The 21,766-nt window shown below is 41.0% G+C and overlaps 1 protein-coding gene across 7 annotated transcripts in view; it reads left to right on the plus strand.

Annotated features, from left to right (window-relative positions):
• The window catches only part of Patj (PATJ crumbs cell polarity complex component), a 360,314-nt gene that overhangs the window by 323,490 nt on the left and 15,058 nt on the right, over window positions 1-21,766 (plus strand). For 6 of the 7 annotated variants that reach the window (XM_046450923.2, XM_058581534.1, XM_046450926.2 and 3 more), the window contains 6 exons: window positions 1,506-1,653; window positions 1,987-2,073; window positions 5,695-5,809; window positions 6,806-6,843; window positions 10,204-10,326; window positions 11,335-11,439. In XM_046450923.2, coding sequence (XP_046306879.1) covers window positions 1,506-1,653; window positions 1,987-2,073; window positions 5,695-5,809; window positions 6,806-6,843; window positions 10,204-10,326; window positions 11,335-11,439 — 616 coding nt within the window. The remainder of the gene's footprint in view (window positions 1-1,505; window positions 1,654-1,986; window positions 2,074-5,694; window positions 5,810-6,805; window positions 6,844-10,203; window positions 10,327-11,334; window positions 11,440-21,766) is intronic. The other variant, XM_046450925.2, reaches the window with a different exon arrangement.

The raw sequence follows: 21,766 nt of genomic DNA on the forward strand, positions 1-21,766 counted from the left end.
GCACTGAGCCACATCCCCAGCCCTTTTTATGTTGTATTTTTATTTTGTTTTGGAAACAGTGTCTTGCTAAGTCGCCCAGGCTGGCTTTTGACCTCATGAGCCTCCTTTCTCATTCTCCTGAGTTGCTGGAGTTACAGATGTACACCACCACACCCAGCCATTCCCCATTTTTGAGTACTGTGCTGTCATGATACCATGACATTTTTACTTCAGCACAATAAAACCATCACTCTGAAAATGCATTTCAAAACAAAAATGCTTAATCTCTTACATTACTAAACAAAAAGCAATGCACATGTGGGTGCAGAGCAACTGACAGAGAAATATTGAAGTTTGCTTTCTTGTCCTGAGACATACACATACCAGGGGAGTTTCCATTTAGAGTAATGACTTTGCTTTATTATCATGTGGTAGATTGATGAAATAATCATCTTCATACAGCATCATCATTTCACCTTGAATTTGTAAGAAGATTTATATTTCTTAGTACAAAAACTTGAATTGTAAAGAATCAGATGTATCTCTCTCAAAATTCAGTTCCCTTTCACTAACAATTTCATGCCTTGGAGTTTATCTTAATATCCTTGCAGGTATTTATTGCGCATTGTTTGCAGTAGCTAAAGAGTGGAAATAACCCATTTGTCCATTATGGAACGCCTACAGAATAGTATGTAGCCACAGAACAATGAGGAAGCTCCAAGTGTAATAAAGATCAGTTGAAGCAGGGGTTGTAGCTCAGTGGTAAAGCAGATGCTTAACAGGTATGAGGTCCTGGGTTTAATCTTTAAAACACACACACACACACACACACACACACACACACAATTGCCAAGCTGTATTATTAAGTGAAAGAAAAAAAAGAAATCTGTGTATGGTCACTCATATATACTTATGTACTCTGCATGGGCATTTTGCTTATGTGTAAACAAAATATTCCTTTTACCTACCCAAGAAACAGGTAATGTGGGTTGCCTCTGAGAAAGGAACTTGGTAACAGAAGTGAGAGGAAAACTAAAGGTGTATACTTTTTAACCTGTCGAATTTTGAGATATAAATTTGTGTATTCATCAAATACATGTTATTAGGTCTTTAAAAATAAAGGCAAGAAAAAAGTGAGAAGACTAGAACTAGATCAAATAGAATATATCAAATGTTAGCTTATCTTCTCTAGAGAAATAACCTGTTGGTTTTAAGAGTACTTATCTCCATCTTTTAAAGTAAATTTCCATTTCACTCCACTAAAATTTTCACCTTGCAAAAAAGTATGTCCTTGGACCAATAAAAATTAATATGCAGGAGGCAGAATAAATGAGCATAAACTAAAGAGTGGCATGCTGCAGTTTATTATTTGGGAAGTAAGTGGAAGCATTGGCTTTGATCGTTTGATAGGGCCCTTCTGCCAAATTTTAGGATTTAGTGCATCTATATAGAAAGTTAACCAACTCAGTTTTTAACTAAGAAGTATGAGGTTTGCCTGTAACCCCACCACTTAATGGTATTAACAGAAATGGAAGCGGAGTGTTTATTTCTGACATCGTGAAAGGTGGAGCTGCAGACCTGGATGGGAGGTTGATTCAGGGAGATCAGATCCTATCTGTGAATGGAGAGGACATGAGAAATGCCTCTCAGGAGACGGTGGCCACCGTACTCAAGGTGAGTCCCTGGGCTGCCATGCCTGATTTTTCTGTCCTCTTCACCTCATTTTTCTGAATGATTTCTCTGTCCATGAGTACTTTCATCAGAAGGGAGAAAGAAAAGAGGTGAATTAGAATCTGGTCCTTTCTGTGCATGTGGGAAGCCATGATGTGAATGCCACTGTGTCTAGAGCTGTCACTCTGCTAGGCTTTTGGGTGATGGTGTCTCGGTTGTGCCTTTTGCCTTCGCAACTCTTTCATGACTCTGGCTGCAGAGATGAGTAGAGGTTCTGCTCTAGTGTTTGAGAACCTGAATGCTACTGCTTTTCATTTCTGTTCCGTTCTTCCCAAGTGTGCACAGGGGCTTGTGCAGCTCGAGATTGGAAGACTCCGAGCCGGTTCCTGGGCCTCCTCGAGGAAGACATCGCCAAACAGTCAGGTGGTCCATGGCTTCGCAGCACACTGCCTCCCTCTCCTGCTCCCGCTGGGGGAAAGTTCCTTATTTCATAAACAATTGTTAGAATAATGTCTAATATTCAGCTTGTTCACAACGCCAAGTGCAGTGTGTTTTCATGTGTTTGAAATAAAAATGAAAGGTGGGATGGAAATTCATTAATCCCTAGATTTTTCTGTCCTTAATTGCCTGCAAATGTTTCTTAGAACCCTTCCTCTCCCTCTATTAGTCTATATTGCCTAGGCACACAGCTGTGTTTACTTAAAAAAAAAAAAAAGGCAACATCTGGTAGCAATTTGACCCTCATTAGCACAACATTGTTCTATTCATTCAATTAAATATTGCTATAAAGTTAACTTGTGAATAGCCCCTCACACATGCTGAGGGCAATTAATGGCATAGTCCTAGGAGAATGAAGTGTGAGGGTTTCTCCCGTGGGAGGGAGGCCTTAGTGGGTGATATTTTGTGGGTTAGCAAACATCTTATGTTTATGTACAAGGCTGATGTAAGTGCCACTTTCTTTAAACAAAGTATATTTCACTGTATTTTTTTCTGTATACAATCAAGATTGCAGACTGCATGTTTAGTCCCATTGATACAAAGTGCAGCCATACAAACTTGCATGTGTGCCCTTGGTCTCCTTGTGTACAGGCCTTTGTTTTGAAGTTAAAAACATGGCTTTTAGTCCCTCCCTGGTCACCTTTGACACAGAGCCTCTCCCAGACCTTTGTTCAGAAGATGTTCTGATTTTGTTAGCACAACAGGTGCTTCCCCAAGGATATTAGCTAAATTTATTGCTGTCCCAAAATGGACATGGAAAAATATTGTTCAGATGGGCTCACAGACAGGCTGGCCTGTCATTTCTGGCATACATAATGGGCAGCAAATATAGGAAGAAAGACATGGTGCTGCTGTGGAATCCCATGGGTGACTAGTTGGTGATGGTTCTGACCATACCTGTATAGACAGTGGGCACTGAGGGTGCAAGTAGTTGTCTCAGGCCTCTCCCTGAATGGAAGACTCATGTTTGTTGAATGATTTCATTAAAGCCTCATTGTACACAGGAGACTAAAACGCAGAATGAACCACTCTGGAAATGAGATTTTTCTTCTTGCCAGATTATGAGAGAGAGCTATTGAGGAGGTTCCACTGGGTATCACTTCTAAAGGAGTTTGAGGGGAAAAAGATTGCAACCTAGACAGAGTAGTATGCAAAGGCCCACTGAGGTAAGGGGAGGTTGTGTGTTTTAAGAGAAATTTGGAATGACAGCTGGGATGGTAGGAAGAGCTAGATTTCTGACTTTCTTGAGGAAAATATGTGAGCATCATCATAATTGATATATAAGTTATCAGATTTGAAAACCTGGGACAAAGTGTCAAATACATTTTTTTTCTTTCTTTCTTTTTTTTTGTTTTTTTTTGCAAGGGAGGGGGGCAGTAGTCCTGGGGATTGAACTCAAGGTCTTGCGTTTGCTAGACAAGCACTCTACCACTGAGCTACATCCCAGCCCTCAAATGCTTCTCCCTAACTTTCTTGCACAGAATTTTTAGTTTAGGGGATAGAAATTTAATTCAGTGTTTTTAAAAGTGTATTTTGTCATCACCTTGTCCTTATAATTATGGGTGAAATATATGAGAATCCACCCTGTTTGTAGGATTGTAGTTGACTGTGAAAAGGAAATGTTTTCCATTATCATGAGTCAAAGCCCATGACCCTGATGGAGAAAAAGAGAATTCCATTCCCAAACGTGTTCAGTTCCAGACCTATTGAAAGCAGTCAGGACCTTCCAGGGGCACAGCTTTCCTTCTGAGCAATTATAAGGTAGAGAGAAAGATGCCACCTGTTGGGGATTAAGGAGAATGGTAACTCCATAACTCGTGATTTGATCCATAGAAAGTGGGCTTCTCAGGAGAGAGCTTGTAGCCTTGGGGCCACTGACACTCTTTAAAAATGGGTTTTTCTGCCAAGCAGGAGGAAGTATCTCAACTCTAAAGAGGAAAGTATGTATTAAGAAAAATCTTGTTGAGATAATCAGAGAAATCCTTTCCTCATGTAACTGAGGGAACACAGCCAGACAAGTCCAAATTAATAAAGGCCTTGGCAAATACATTATTCTGAGATTGTTTTGGGGCAGAAGTTACAATGTGTTGTACTTCCTTAATGTATCCATCCTCAAGTGTGCTAATATCTACAACTTACATTGAAATGAATTTTTAAAAACAAAGGAGTCATCTGGGTGAAGTGGCACATGCCTGTAATTCCAGCGGCTAGGGAGGATGAGACAGGAGGATAACGCATTCAAAGCCAGCCTCAGCAACAACGAGGCGCTAAGCAACTCAGTGAGACCCTGTCTCTAAATAAAATACAAAATAGGGCCGGGTTTGTGGCTCAGTGGATGAGTGCCCTTGAGTTCAATCTCTGGTACAAACAAACAAAAAATAGATGAGTCAATTGATGAATAGATGATGTGAAATAAAGAAAATATAGCTGGTGCAATAGCCTGGATGCCTGGACAACTTAGCAAGACCTTGTCTCAAAAGTAAAAAATGAAAAGGGCTAGAGATGTTAGCTCAGAGGTAGACTGTCCTTGGGTTCAATCCCAGTACCACCACCACCAAAAAAAAGGGGGGGGGGGGGCTTGGGGAGAGAAAATATAGCAATTTTTCAATTATGGAATCTAGGTAATATGGTTATGGATATCTGTAACTCTTCCAATCTTTTGATGTATTTGAAATTTTTCATACTTAAGAAATGTTAAGATATTAAACATCTTGTACCATAGAGTTAAAGAAATGAATCAGATTATAATGTATCAATTGATAATAGTTATTTTAGGCTTATCTTAAAATGTCAATGCAGTTAGACATGGTTTTCGATAATTTGGTACGGAAAATATTCATTATTAATGAAATAGTTTATGTTAGAGAGGGTCTTCACTATGTTTTGAATTTTTATTAAGAGTCATTAGCCATAAATGACTATGCATTGTAGACCTCAAATATTTATTTAAATGACTAAAAGTTCAGGTAACATAGTTACAGCAGATTAGATTAAATTACTGTTGACTCTAGGAAATTTTTTGAGAAAAAAGTAACATATACCTAAAATAAACCTTTTTCCCTTTGTATTTGCTGCTTTCTCCTACAATCAAGGGCTCCATGTGGTCAAATGTTTGTTAATTGAGATTTTTATCATAGTTGTTTTAGCAAAATACATAAGACAGTTTGGGTAATCTGAGAATACATGCTGATTGTAGCCACAAATGACACATTAGCTGGCCATTATAAACACTATGTGGCAACCAAGGAAAATGTTCTTGATTTTATGTGGAATAAGGGGAGCTCAAATGATTGCAGTTTTTCTCACCTGATTGAAATCACATATAAAAGTACATATAATAGAGGAAACAGTGGAGGAAAGGTTCAGATGGGACTGGGCTTTAGTGGTGAAAGACTGGGTATGAATATTTTAGTTGTCTGTCTTGGCCTCTTCAGAATTCTGTTTCATGGCTCTGATGACTTCAGCAACAGGCTCACTAATGATAAGCATGAATTGTCAGGGTCAAATCAGCGTCTGCCCTCAGAGACCACTGGTTCTCCTTTTTAGGGGGATCTGCACGGCACACACATCAGCTGTCGGCCTTCCTTGGCCCCTGTCATTGCTGGCCTACAGAACCTGGTTGGCACCAAAAGAACTCCAGATCCTTCCCAGAGAAGTTCAGGTATCATGTGGACACACCACCAGCCGAAACTTCCTGTTACCCAGTTTTTAAAAAAATATTAGGGTTTTAAAAAAATCTTGTCTTTAAATGTAGAATCTGAGTTTGGCCACATAAGCCACCTTTTCAGAAAGGTCTATCCTAGCCAGAGGAGAGCCCTGAAGATTCCTGTTTGGAGTGTGCCCGTAAGAGTACACAGATCACATGAACAACAGAAGCAGAACTAAAGTGCATCAGAAAGCACAGCTATTGGGCTGGAGGTGTAGCTGAATAGTGGGGCACTTACCTAGCATGCACAAGACACTGGGTTCAATCCTTAGTACTGAAATAATGAGGAAAGTGTGTGCAGCTCTTTACAAAGTGAATAATAAATTACAGGTCACTAGGGGGAGGTCAGAAGTACACATGGCCACCTGGACACAGTGGCACATGCCCCAAGCCCTGCAACTTGGAAGGCTAAAGCAGGAGGGTCACAAGTTCAAAGCCAGCCTCAACAACTTAGTGAGACTCTGTGTCAATAAGTAAAAAGGGCAGGGGATGTGGCCCAATGGTATCATGCCCCAGGGTTCAATCCCCAGTACTTGGGGAGGGGCAAAGGAGGGTGCATACTCCACTAGGGACAGAGCAGACACAAGGGTCTTGGTGAGTCTTTCCTTGGGTGGAGGGCTAGCTTTGATTAGGAAAGAAAAGTATACAACAAATCACTCTTGGGGCTCACCTCCCAGCCCTGATCACCCTGCTTCAGGCAGTGCTGCTGCAGTCCAAATGATGATGGCCGCATCTATCTCAAACTGAGAGCACTTCCTTAAAATAAAGGACAGAGCCCTGAGGGCTTGCTGCCAGGCTGAAGTGGAGAGCAGGGAAAGCCTGCAGGCTCCAGCATCCTCTCTTGAAAGGACTAGAAAATGGTGCCATTTTTTGTGGGAGAGTATTATATATCCTAAATGTATTGTCTCTGAATTTTACAAAGTTAATGGTCTTGCTTCTTTATTTATATAGGCACAGATATGGGACCAAGGACTGTTGAGATAATCAGAGTAAGTCATTTATTTCACTGTTTTTAATAATCTCAAGATTAATTCCTCTATGTGAACCTCTTGGATCAAAAGCCATGCTTAGGAGTTGGGGGCGTGGCTCAGTGTTAGAACACTTTCCTAGCAAGCACGAGGTCCTGGATTCAATCCCTAGCATCACCAAAAGAAATGCCATGCTTGTTAATTAGGGTTTTTATGTGTTGCTAAATTGCCCTTTTGAGAAGATTGCATAAGATGCGTCTCAGTTTATAAACTTGTTACACTAGAAAGTAATTAAAAAATTTTGACTGTGTTGTAATCATAATAGTCAACCACAGTAAGGTGATGTCCAGCGTGACTGTTCTCTGGACTCTCTCATATCTCTGTTGAGGAGTGCTATATTTATTCATTTGTCTGTATTTGTTCATGGGGGCTGTTATAACAGAATATCACAGACTGAGTGTCTTCAACAACAGAAATCTATTTTCTCATGGTTCCAGAGGCTGAAAGTCCAAGGTCAAGGTACCAGCAGCTTTGGTTTTTCCCTAGCCTTCTCAGTGACCTCTCTGTCTCATCATCCACCCCCATTTCTCTTCTATGTCCTAACCTCTTCTTTCAGAAAGAAACCATGGAGTCAGCATCCTCATAAAGACAAGGGCCCACCCAACCCCCTCATTTTAAAGACCTCTCCATATACACTCACATTTGGGGGCACTGGTACTTGGGCCTTCAAAATATGAGTCTTAAGGGGAATACAATTTAGTCCATAACATTAACTTTATGATCAACCTCAACTCTCTCATCTATAGAATGGGGTTGATAATACTGACTTCCCTTTAATGCCCATATAGTTGTGTGGACTAAGTGAGGAAATGCGCATGGTATAGTATACCGTGAATGCCCACAAAGTGGCATGTGTTATTATGGTCACTGTTGGACTAAGTCAGTCTTATTTGCTCCCAGTATCTTTTCACCAGAGCAGCGACTCAGATGATCCTATGATGGGGAAGTTAAATGTACCAAAAAGCACATAATTATGGATCAGTTAAGGACACATTACAATGGAGTTAAACCCAAATTATTTTATAAATTTCTCATCATTCCAAGATTTTAAAAACATTTTATATTTCAGTCTTTTGTTTTTACAGGCTTCTCTAATAAGTCCTGCTTACACCACCCCTATTCTCCCACACAGTGTCCAAGCACACATCATAATAAAATGTGTCTTACCATTTGGTACACAAGACTTGACTATGGGCACAATCAGGAAGTACATGTAACACACAGATGCTGTGACAACAGGATGTAAGCTACCTGTGATGAGAGGGCAGCATTGCCATCATCCTGAATTACAGGTGTGACATGGCAGCACTGATATTAATAACAAAGTATAGGGGGCTGGGGTTGTGGCTCAGTGGCAGTACCCTTGCCTAGCATGTGTGAGGCACTGGGTTCAATTCTTAGCACCACATATAAATAAACAAAATAAATATTTTTAAAAGTAAATACTATTTTTTAAAATTTATAATACATATGATGTAAGGTTTGGTTTGGTGAATTTTTGTTTGTTTTTTTGTGCTGAGGATTGAACCCAGGGCCTCATGCACACTAGGCAAGCACTCTGCCATTGAGCCACTCCCCCAGCCCTTTTTATATTTTATTTTGAGACAGCATCTCACCAAATTGAAGAGGTTAGACTAGAACTTGCAGTTCTCCTATCTCAATCTCCCAAGTCACTGGGTTATAGGTGTGTGCCTCTGTACCCAGCTTAATCTGTGTATATATTTAAATGATTAATTTAAACTACAGAAGCCTTGCAGTCATCCAGTCCCTTTTATCACACCACCACTGACATTTAGACCAAATTTATCATATGTTCACATCTTTATAAATTGTTTTGTTTGTATTTTTGTTTTATAGTGCTAGGGATCAAACCCAAGACGTCATGCATGCTAACTATATCTAAATAAACAGAGTTATAGATTTTGCTTTCAGCTGTCCTTTATATTCTAAAGGACATCAAAAGAAAATTGGTCACATTTTTCTGGGTTTTTGCAGATTGACTAATTTAGTATTTTACCCTGAACCTTATGAGTATTACATTGTATGGACGCTAAAGAAAGCTGATGTTTTAGCTATCATAATCTAAGTTCCACCTGGGGATGTGGCTCAGTGGTAGAGCATTTGCCTAACATGTGCAAGGCCTTGAATTCAGTCCCCAGCATGGCAAAACAAAACCCCACAATAATACAGAATGCAAGTTCCATCTCACCTTTTGTAGGTGGTGGTTCAACTCCCAGTTCTGTTCTAGAAACCATGCTATGCCTATCTGTGACCATCCCACATATATGTAGCTTAGAATTGAGCCTGAGAATTTTGTGGGTTTATTTGCAGAATTGGGAATCCCAGCTTTCCAGCTTTTTCCATGCTGGTTTTCCTGCCATATTCTCCAGCCACCTGGAGATCCTTTTCCTTGTTCCTCTAGCCAGAAAAATGAGTTTCTAGAGAACTTCAGCCTTTCACCCCACCTTTTGCACTCCTTGACGGGGAACCACATTCTGGGCAGAGCTTCCAGGAGAATGTTCTCATTCCCCCAAGTTCTCATTCACCACCACAGTTTAATTGGTTTCTTTACATTTCAGAGGCTGCAGGTAGTTTTTCTTTATACTTTTGATAAAGACTTCATTGTAATGAGTAGAAGAGAAATGTGTATGCCACCGTGCCGTAACAGGGACTTGTCATTTGTTCTTCTAGTGATTTGGAAAATATTAATCCTGTGGTACAAATAAGTCTAGAAGCCAAGTCTCTTCCCCAGAGTCCATCTTAGGGAGCACTTTCTGTAACATTTTGCTTCCCTCTCCAAACTGTTGTCACAACAGTGGGTGTCCCCTAAGATCCTTTGTTTTAATGCAACTGCACAGCTCTTCTGGAGCCAAGTGTGTTTGTTCACACCCAGAAGAGCATATGTGTGGCAGTTTAATCATAAACACCATATGAGAGCACACTTGCCAAGGCTGCCTCAGAATTGGCCACTGTACTGAGCAGGTTTTTGTTTGTTTTTAAATTTACTCCCACTGTTGCCTTTTCTTGAGCCTTTTCTGTAGGCCAGAACCGCACTGCACTTAACCCTCAGCCATCGCTGCAGTCTTCTTCCCATTTTGTACGGAGAGGTGGGACTCCTAAGAGAGTGACTTCTCCAAGACCCTGCAGCTAAGCGCTAGAATTGAAATCTCGGTACCTCTGACTCCAAAGGCCCCGTGCTTAACTCACATGTTCTCCTGGCCTCCTGTGTCAAGGAGGGGTTTTGTTCAACAGCATTTGGGGGACAATCAGGTTATGGCTTTTTATTGAACATTCAAGTGTTCTGTTTTCTTTCTTTTTTAGGAGCTCAGCGATGCCCTTGGAATCAGTATTGCAGGAGGAAAAGGGAGTCCCTTAGGAGATATCCCTATATTTATTGCCATGATTCAGGCCAGCGGAGTGGCTGCACGTACACAGAAGCTTAAAGTAAGCAAGAGGGCTGGGGATGTGGCTCAAGCGGTAGCGCGCTCACCTACCTTGCGTGTGGCCCGGGTTCGATCCTCAGCACCACATACAAACAAAGATGTTGTGTCCGCCAAAAACTAAAAAATAAATATTAAAAAGATTCTCTCTCTCTTAAAATAAATAAATAAATAAATAAATAAATAATTCCCACTAGTCCAATGGGGAAAAGTAGTCACTCATTGTTTAAAAAATAAATAAATAAATAAAAAATAAAAAATAAAGTAAGCAAGAGGGGGAGTGGATTAAGGGCTGACGGCATGGCACATGATGGCGTGGGGGGAGGAAGGTGCAGCCATGGGGACCTCGTTGAAACTTGGAATCCAAAAGCCATCAGAGATCCGTGCTGAGGGCAAAATGCATTAGAGAAACTTTATACCTGAGATCATTAGGTCCCTGGGCATATAAAAATGTTATTGTTTGTATCAAAGCTTCTCCATAAAAGAAGAAATTGCAGCCCCTTTGCAAACCTCCCCAAACCCATTTTAGCACTCCATTCTACTCAAAATTGGTTTTCAGCTCAGAGAGACTTGACCTTAGAATCTTCCCCCAACCAAAAGAATCAACATTTTTATGATTTTTTTTTTCCTTTTCCACCTTAATCTTAAGTAGAAAAATAAAGCAGAAAATATTTGGCTCCCTCATTAGAGCTTTATTGAACAGTTAATTTGTGCACCCCACTATTACCGGCAAGTGGATGTATGAAACACCACAATTCCCAAAACACAAAAGTGACCTACTGTGCCTTTCAGCAATCAAATCTGATCCCCTTCTTGTTTCTCCAATTCGTCTATATTTGGGGAAAGCCATAAAAATTCCTCGTGCTTCTCTAACAGGCACACACACAGTCGAAACACAGAGTCATCACAATAGCCACAAATGGGAAATATGACTTACAAAGAATTTTCAGCATTCTTCTCAAATTTAATTTTTTTTAATGATAGTGATTTTCCACCACTTTTATATTTCCAGGTTGGAGATCGGATTGTCAGCATTAATGGGCAACCTCTGGATGGGCTGTCTCATGCCGATGTGGTTAATCTGCTGAAGAACGCCTACGGGCGCATTATCCTGCAGGTACTGTGATCAATGGGACGTGCAGCTGCGCGAGGCAGATAAGTGGCTGGCAGAAAAGATTGAGCGTCACTGGCAGTAGGCATCACCGCCCAGCGGGGTGCCTGCTGATGTGAATTATGAAGGTTGAAAGCAAGAAAGTATTATTTTTTATTCAGAAATTCTGTAATGCCACCCGTACAGGCAGTGAGCATGATTATATGAAAGCATAACAAGGGGAGAGAAATTACTCTTTGCTTCACATGATAAATCAACAAGGCTTTTAATTTCCAGCGTTCTTTTGTAAATCCAAGTTTGCAAGAAATAGGAAATGATTTCCTTTTTTATATCCAAAGACTGTACTAGACTGTCCAAATGCTGTTTCTTCCTGTCCTTCTAAAGGAGAAGAAGAATACAATACTGCTTTTCCAGTAGCGTACATGATTGCCAACATGGTTAAGCTCTTGGTGCATGGTGGTCATCAATTAAGGCGGACAGTTATTGATCAGCTGTGGTCCCCACGAGTATTGTCCAGAGGCACAGAGAAATGTACCAGGAAGTCAAAGCAAAGTGTACCATTAATTACCTCCACTTATGTTTCAGCTGTCTAGAGGCAGCATACTGTCAGCAAGTTTCATTAGTGAGCATCCCCAAATATATAGGATTGTAATCACCACTATTCTGCAGAGGTAGTGTAAAATGGTTTATAGGTATAAAAGATCAAAACCCACCACCAGCCATTCAGATAAGTCTAGCCTTAAAATAAGAAGCTTGGATTGAAAACCCATTCCATTTGGGAGAACCAATTTGTGGTGCTTAAGTTTGACGTCTGAGTGATACAGGCCCCAAGTGCTAAGGCAGATGTTAAAAACCGCAAATGGCTTCAGCATGTATGAGGGAAATCACGAAAATACTGTCACTGGTTTCAAGGGAGTTTATGTGATAGACCCAATATTAGTTCAAGGGAATTTATGTGGTAGGCCCAGTCTATTATTTGGGTCTCCAAGTTTCTGTTGAATGCAAAGCAAAACACTGTGTGGACAGGCCTGGTTCTGTTTCTCCTCAACTCCTTGTTGCTGTTCTCACTTTCTGTGGGAACTTAGGTGTGTAGCTGCCTCATAGTCCTCCCTACACCCCTAGAGAACCATTTGCTGGTTTGCTGTACTCCCTTGTCCTTCGAGTTCTACTGACCTCTAGAGGCACGCATCACAAGTGCAGTGCCTGAGCTTCAGAGCTGTCAGTCACAGGGAATGTAAGAGAACATCACCTCCTATGGGAACCACGACAAGGAAAGTCTCTTAGCAAAATCTGGCATTGTGGGTATTTTCACATGCTGCTATAATTTGTTCGGCTCTACCTTGTTCACAAAGAATTAAGAAAACACAATTTGAGTCTGGAGTGTAGTTGAGTGGTAAAGCACATGCTAGGCCCTGGGGGTCTAATCCCAGTTCCCCCACACACATACCCCCCAAAAGATATAGTTTAAAAGTAAAATATTAGCTAAATTTTAAAAGTACCTGAAATGAAAATGAGCTCATGCTAGACATTTTGGCTTACGCCTGTAATCCCAGCTACTCAGGAGGCTGAGACCCAGATAGAATCACAAGTTCAAGGCCAGCCTGGGCAATTTAGTGAGACTCTGTCCCAAAATAAAAACTTAAAAATAAAGGACTTGCATCCAGGCACAGTGGTGCATGTCTGTAATCTCAGAGGCTCATGAGTCTGAGGCAGAAGGATTGCAAGTTCAAAGCCAGCCTCAGCAATTAGCAAAGCTCTAAGCAACTTAGCAAGAACCTGTCTCAAAATTAAAAAATAAAAAGGTCTGGGGATGTTGTTCAGTGGTTAAGCACCCCTGGGTTCAATCCTTGGTTCCAAAAATATAAATTAAAATTAAAAATAAAGGGCTTGGGATATAACTCAGTAATAGAATGCCTGTGGGATTGATTCCCAATACCACACATGCGTGCACACAAATGCACATGCGCATATGCGCACGCACACATACACACACACTTTCCCATGTAGATTTAACACTTCATTTCAACCAAATTGCCACTATTAACATACTTTTGAAAGAGTTCCTTCTTTTTTGTATTTCTGTATTTTAAGAAGATGATGAAGTGTGATTTCAGAATGTTCTCTTGTTAATCTTGTGAGTTGTTTTTATTTTGTAACATGTGCTATTTAAAAAATTATGGAATCCTTTGAGATTTTGACAGTTGTAATCTTCACACTTACGGGTACAGAGCATATGTGCTCCCAAAGGCTTTAGACACAAACCCAGGAAACTCGTGTCCCGCATCCAGCGCCTTCCAATTGCTCCGTGTGTTTGTTTTAATTAAAACTGTGCATGGAGTAATTCCAACAATACAGTTATCACAGCTGACTTGTCATTGGGCAGTTACTTTTATCCTTAGGTGGGCCAGTAAACTGGCAGAGCAGCAGGAAAGGTCAGATAATTGTGTCTTACAAAGCAGTCAGCAAATGCTGGTGGCAACAGGGAAGACTAAGGACTGGGTCAAAAGGCTGCAGGGTGGAAGAGATGAGTGGGAGAGATAGCCGTCATGTCTGAAAGCTTCTCCCCAGAGTTTAAATTGCTAATGCTAAGCCAGGCATGGTTGCATATTCCTGTTATCCTAGAGATTTGGGAGGCTAAGGCAGGAATATTGCAAGATGGAGGCCAGCCTAAGCAGTTTAGCAAGACTGTCTCAAAAAAATAAAAAGTATTATGGATGTAGCTTAGTGGTAAGGATCCCCAGGGTTCAATCCTCAGCATGTAAATGAATGAATCAGTCAATCAATAAACAGTAGATAATTCTGCCCTTGAAGTCTGATGATTTCTTCTTGCCAATTATATATTGATCAATAACATTGATTTGGCCTTTTTAAATGTTCCCAATTTTATTTGCTTCTGTAGTTTGATAATTTGTCTCATTCAATTATTTTGTCTATGAAATTACTGTAAAAACTTTGGATAGACTCAAATAAGCCATACTCTGCTAGAAAATTGTTTTTGTTTCTGTTTTTACATCTTTCTTTAGGACATGGGAAATAAAAGAACATATAAGGAATTTTTTTGTTTTTGTTTTCATGGCATCAGGGATTGAATCCAGGGTGCTCCACCACTGAGATACACCCCAGCCCCTTTTGGTTTTTGAGACAGGGCCTCATTAAGTTGCCCAGGCTGGCCTCCAACTTGTGATCCTCCTATCTGAGCCTCCCAATTGTCTAGGATTACAGAGGTGCACCACCAGACCCAGTGGCATCTGACTTTTTTCTTTTTTTAATCAGCAATATTTTACTTAGAAAATTCCTTTAGGATATACTTCAACAAATAAGCAAAACAGGAATGAAGGAAGCCAGTAGCTACAGTGCTGGAGTGCATTAAAATTTCTGGATGACAGCTATGTGGTAGGCAAAGAGAAAACATAGGCAACAGGAACAGGAGGAAAGGGGGGCTTCAGGAAGGGTTACAAAGGAAAAAGAGGGATAGATTGTCTAATATATGTAACGGGATTGGAAATCCAAGAACAGTTGGAAAGTGTAAGCCTAATGATAAATATATAAAAATAAAGCATGAGGGCTGGGGTTGTGGCTCAGCGGTAGAGTGCTCGCCTAGTACGTGCAGGGCCCTGGGTTCGATCCTCAGTACTACATATAAATAAATAAAATAGAGTTATTGTTTCCAACTACAACTAAAAAAATAAATAAATATTTAAAAAATAAAATAAAATAAAGTATGAGCTAACCATTAACCTTGGGGAAAATAAGTTTATACCAAAAAAGGAAACATATTTATAGTATAGTAGTTGGTGCAGTGTGAATCACATTTACATAAACATTTATAAGTCATCGTGTCACTGAATTCCTAGGCTGGAGGATACTAACCCTGGGGGTCCCACAGGTCAGACTCAGCCACCACCCCTGTCACAGACAGGTGCTGGGGAACACAGGAAAGGAGCTTATTCTCAATGTGGCCACACTCTGACAAAGACCCAGGATCGAGCTCAAGGATACTTAACCACTGAGCCATATCCCCAGCCCTTTTTATATTTTACTTAGAGACAGGGTCTCACTAAGTTTCTCAGGGTCTTGCTAAATTGCTGAGGCTGGCTTTGAACTCATAATCCTACAGCCTCAGCCTCCCAAGCTGCTAGGATTACAGGTATGGCCCATGCTTTTAGCAAAAGCAGCCTCAGAGTCCTTATTACAATAATAAAACCAATGGAAGTAAATATTTTGATGCATGAGATAATAAAAAGATAGGAATTTGTGATGTTTTAGTGGAAGGAAAATACAAGTTAGGAAACAGGTAAAACTTTAAAATATATAAATTATAGGTGGAGGATGTAGCTCAGCAGCAGACTGCTTGCTTAATGTGTGCAAGACCCTGGTTTCGATCCCTAGTACCACACACACAGACACATAAAGATACATAACTATAGATAGTGATATATGTTAAGTAGAATCCCATTCATATAGTTCTACATGTTGTGGAGTTACACTGGTCGTGTATTCATATATAAACATAGGAAAGTTATATCTGATCCATTCTATTGTCTTTCCTATTCCCATCTCTCTCGCTTCCCTTCATTCCCCTTTGTCTAATTCAATGCCCACCCCCATTGTGTGTTAACATCCACATACCAGAGAGAACATTTGGCCTTTGATTTGGGGGAGATTGGCTTATTTTACTTAGCATGATAGTCTCCACATCCATCCATTTACTAGAAGAAGTCATAAATTCATTCTTTCTTATGGCTGAGTAATATTCCATTGTGTATACATACCACATTTTCTTTATCCATTCATCTGTTGAAGTGCATATAAGTTGGTTCCCTAGCTAAGCTATTATGAATTGAGCTGCTATAAACATTGATGTGGCTGCATCACTATAGTATGCTGATTTAAAGTCCTTTGGGTATAAACCAAGGAGTGGGATAACTGGGTCAAATGGTGGTTCCATTCCAAGTTTTCTAAGGAATCTCCATACTGCTTTCTAAAGTGGTTGCACCAATTTGCAGCAGCAATGTATGAGTGTAACTTTTTCTCCACATCTTCACGAGCACACTAAATTTTCATCTGGTGGAGTAAGGAGTCATCATGAAGGTGATACATTTTCAAAATAGCCATGTAAGCATATTGTTTATTTTATTCCTCCAGGATTAAAAAGAGAAAATTTCTGTGTCTCTAGAGAGTAAAAGTGTCTAATTTTTTTATCATGTAGTATCATTTTTGTTTTAATTTTCTATCATGTGCACACAAAAATAGAAAAGAATCAAGAGTACAAGTCCTTTTGACAGCAGCTAAAATGAGTTACCTATAGAAGTGCTTCTCAAATCTGTAGCTCCAAAAAACATCTGGAGGGCTTCTTAACCAGGATTTGCTGGGTCCCCCCAGAGATTCAGATGCTGAAGAACAGGTGTAGATGCAGGAAGTTTTATTTCTTCTCTAATAGCTCCCAGGTGTTGCTGATGCTGCTAGTTATGGACCACCCCTGAGATCAGCTGGACTAGAGCATTATGTAGGGATGAAGAGAAGTTTCTGCATTATTCTCTATGTATAAAACATCCACCTCTCAGGGCACAGTAGCACATGCTTGTAATCCCAGCAAAAGGAGGCAGAGGCAAGAAGGACTGGAATTTTGAAGCCAGCCTCAGCAACTTAACTTAGGGAGATTCTGTCTCAAAAAATAAAAGGAGCTCGATATGTAGCTCAGTGGTAGAGCATCCCTGGGTTCAGTCCCCAATATCTCAAAAAAAATTTTTTTAATAATAATAACATCAGCTTGAAGTCCAAGGATGCTAAAATTTCTTTTAAATTTCTGGAGTTGGAGTGGTTTTCCACTTGACATTTGGGGTGCATGCCATTAGGTGGCAGTGTGTCTAGCAATCAGTTGGCCCTTCCATTTTCCTCCAAGCTTTTTACACTTCAAATCATTCAATTTTTAAGAAACATAAAAGTCGATGTCACTGAAATTCATGTCACTAGATTCTAAATAAAAACTTTAGGCAGCTGTGCTTCTTACTTCATTAAGTCACACCAAAGGCCAGGCCTAGGGTTTTCCCTAGTTCTAGAGTATCCCCCTCTGAAGATGCCAGCTTTCCTGTCTGTTTACAGCTCGTCTGCACCTCCCAGTCTAGGATCCACACTGGGTGTGAATGCTGAGTTTTATGCTTTATTCCAAAAGATTCAGGCCTTGACAAATCTAAGGGCCAGCCTTTTTTCTTTATAGGTTTAGAAGCCCAGAAAAGCTCTGTACACAGAGCCCAAGTTTTGTACATTGCAACATCTCACTCATCTACAAATTATTTCGACTTCTCCATTCTCAAACCTGTTTGCAAGGAGAGGTTCTCATCCTAGGGTCCATGCAACAAAGATATGTGCTTCATCACTCAGAGAGAAAGTCTACTGAACGCACAGTGTTCCCTTACAGAACAAAGTCTAATTGAGCTTAGTTTTGCTTTTAACCTAAGTTATTAAATGTCATCATAGCCAAGGCACCAAAGAGTGTATCAGATTAAATACATTCTTGAGGGAAATGGGTTGAGAGGCAGGCACAGTTGAAGAACTGTTTGGAGGGTAAGCCTCTTACAGGGGTTCATTTGGAGGAAGAAGCTCCCTGGGGTGTGAGTGTGGTGGTGGTGGTGGTAGGGGAAACCAGCCTGGGGGTGGGGGGAAATATGCTTACTGGTTCTCCCACTGATGCAAATACCTTCCACCATTCTTAGGCCCGGGGACAAGGTTTCATGTCACACATCTGCTGTTTCTTGGGTAGAGGGATTGCCCCCTCTTTTTCCTTTGTGTTGGTGGCCCCTGCAGGCACCGCCTCAGGAGGGCAGGTCACAGCTTCCCTCCCCCTTCCTGTTGGTAGTCTACCCTTTTTTGGGTGAATGAAGATCTGCTCCTTTCAAAACCCAATCTGATATGCCAATCAACTCTTTTTTTTAATTCAGTCTGACTTTATCTTTTTATTTATTTGTTTGTTTATTTTAATTAGGTATATAAAATAGCAGAATGTGTTTTGATTCATTGTACACAATTGCAGCACAACTTTTCATTTCTCTGGTTGTACACGATGTGGAATCACACCTATGTGCAGTCATACATGTACCTAGGGTAATGATGTCCATCTCATTCCACCATCTTTCCTGCCCCCAATACTCCCTCCCTCCCCTTTGCCCAATCAAAGTTCCTTCATTTTCCCATGCCCCTTGCCCCCATTAGGATCATATCCACTTATCAGGAAGAACATTTGGCCTTTGGTTTTTTGGGATTGGCTTACTTCGCTTAGCATGATACTCTCCAACTCCACCCATTTACCTGCAAACGCCATAATTTTATTCTCTTTTAATGCTTAGTAATAGTGTGTGTGTGTGTGTGTGTGTGTACACCATAGTTTCTTTATCCTTTCATCTATTAAAGGGCATCTAAGTTATATCCACAGTTTAGCTATTGTGAATTGAGCTGCTATGAACATTGATATGATTGCCAATTGATGTAGAGAGTCAAAGCCAGGCACGGTGGTGCACGCCTGTAATCCCAGCAGCTTGGGAGGCTGAGACATGGAGGACTGTGAGTTCAAAGCCAGCCTCAGCAAAAGCAAGGCACTGAGCAACTCAGTGAGACGGTGTCTCTAAATAAAATATAAAATAGGGCTGGGATGTGGCTCAGTATCTGAGTGCCCTGAGTTCAACCCCTGGTAACCCACCACCACCACCAAAAAAAAAAAAGATCTAGAGAGTTGGTGCAGGCATCTTAGGGATGTGAAGAGCGTGACAGATTTGTGTTGTCCTGGTCTTCCTACAAAATACCAAGTGTCCTTCATGTTTCCCATTCAGCCACTTGGATTCCACTCCTACTAAATCGGCAGTGCTTGTACAGCTCCCAATCCTGAGGGCAGAGAGGTCTCCAGGATTTAATGTTATCAGTGGGTATTTATTTCCTAGCTAAGAGGTGAGGAATAAAACTGCAATTTGAGGCGGGAAGTGAGTTTTTCCATATATTTGTGTTAAGAGATGTTTTTCTGCCATGGATGTACATGCATACCTGTAGTCCCATCTACGGGGGGGCTGAGGCAGGTCATCACAAGTTCTAGGCCAACCTGGGTGACTTAGGGAAACCTGTCTCAAAGTAAAAAAGGCCTGGGGCTGAGCACCAGGGATGTAGCTTAGTGGTGGAGCACACCTGAATTCAATCTGCAGTACCACAAAAAAAAAAAAAAAAAAAAAAATACAAAACCCAGAATTCACAGTCTCTCCATGTTAACTCCATCAGTCCTACTCTGCTCTGGAATTTCCGAAAGTTAAATTGCAGAATACTTATTCCTGGTCAAGGTTTTATATTGAGTCATTTACTCACAAGTACTTACTGAGCAATCTTTATTCACTAGGCACATTAACCTTATGCAAATAAGCAATCCTTGTGTTCATGGGTCCTGTGATTCGGTGGGAGAGACAGATAATAGTCAAACAGATGTGTATCAACACCATCTGTGTATTTACAGAAATACACTAAAAATATTATGGAGAAATTAAACAGGGGTGGTCAACTGGGTGTGGTAACACACGCCTGTCATCCCAGTGACTTAAGAGGCTGAGAAGGAAGATTGCAAGTTCCAGGCCAGCTTCAGCAACTTAGCAAGATCCTGTCTCAAAAAAATAAAAAGGGCTGGGGATGTAGTTCATTGGTAAAGTGCCCCTTTGGTTCAATCCCCAGTAACAAGGGTTGTCAAAGAGGGTTGTATGGGGAGGGGGTGGGGGGAAGTGATGTTTTAACTACTTCCAGGCTGACTGGTTATGGGGTAGGTTGGATTCTAGGAGAGAACTGCAAAGGCAGAGAGGAGAGGAAAGAGATAGAAGGGATTAGAGGGGCAGGCTAGGGAGGGACTTTCATGTGCTTGGAATTTATTGCAAGTAAAAGGGGAAACCACTGAAAGGTTTTAAGCAGAGGGCTGCCATTATCCATTTTATATTTGAAAAGACGGCTGAGTACTGTGGAAAGAGATTAGAAGAGGCCGAGTCGGGATTCCAGATATAAGGCACTTGATGGTAGATCAAATTAGGATGGTTGCCTGTAGATAAGAAATAAACATTGAAATGTATTTTGTGTGTGTGTGTGTGTGGTGCTGGGGATTGAACCCATGTCCTTGTGCATGCAAGGCAAGCACTCTACCGACTGAGCTATATCCTCTGCCCCTTATTTTTGTTTTTACTCGTAGTGGGGATTGAACCCAGGGCTGCTCTACCACTCATCTACATCCCCAGTCCTTTTCTATTTTTTTTTTTTCTATTTTGAAACAGGGTCTCACTAAGTTGCTGAGGGTCTTACTGAATTGCTGAGACTGGCTTCAAACTTGTGATCCTTCTGCCTCAGCCTCCTGAGTCACTGGGATTACAGGTGTATGTCATTGCACCCGGCTTGGAGAAGGGTTTTAGAGGTAGAATCTGGAGGATTTGGTGGTGAATTACTATGGCAGATGTGAAGGGAAAGTACCAAACAAGAGACTGGTAAGCGAGAAATGAAAGAAACCAGGCAGAGATACACCCAAGAGTTTATTAGTTCATCTCTCTAGGAGAGAGAGGCAAAACAGGCTTGAGTTCTGGGACTCTTACAGGGAAGGCTCAGGAATCAGAGCTGGCGGGTCCTAATTTGGGCAGTTAAGGGTTGGGTTGGTATGAGAGAGTGGTGAGCCCTTCTCAGAAAGGCCTTTGGGCGGAAAGCGAAACTTTTTTCCTTAAAATGGCAGCTGTCACTTAAGATGGCCATTCAGATGCTAAACAAGGACTTTATAAGATGAGCACTGAAGGTGCCAGGTGGATGGATATTCAGAGTGAGCACCAATGTGACTAGAGCCTGGCTTCCTTTCCAATTGAACATGCACCAGCCACAGCCAAGTTTTTATGCCTAGTAAATTTCTAATGGAGTAGCTGAATGAAAAAAAGCTAGCAGAAAAGTAAAATGAAGGGGATGGGCTGATTGATCAAGAGTTTGGATTTTGGCTGGGCACCATGGCACAGGCCTGTAATCCTAGCCACTCAGGAGGCTGAGGCAGAAGGATCACAAGTTTGAAGCCAGCCTGGGCAACTTAGCCAGACCTTGGAGGAGCTGGGGCTGTGGCTCAGCGGTAGAGTGCTCACCTAGCATGTGTGAGGCTCTGGGTTCTATCCTCAGCACCACATATAAAATAAAGGTATTGTGTCCAACTACAACTAAAAAATAAATATTAAAAAAATAAAAAATGGAAAAGACTGAGGATGTAGCCCAGTGGTAGAACACCCCTGGGTTTAAGCCCAGTACTGCTAAAGAATTTTTAAAAATTTGGATTTTATGGTGTTAATTAATTTTTGGT

The sequence above is a fragment of the Marmota monax genome, unplaced genomic scaffold, assembly GCF_021218885.2.
Source record: "Marmota monax isolate L192 unplaced genomic scaffold, Marmota_monax_Labrador192_F-V1.1 WCK01_AAM20220418_F8-fsc00023, whole genome shotgun sequence".
NCBI lineage: Eukaryota > Metazoa > Chordata > Mammalia > Rodentia > Sciuridae > Marmota > Marmota monax.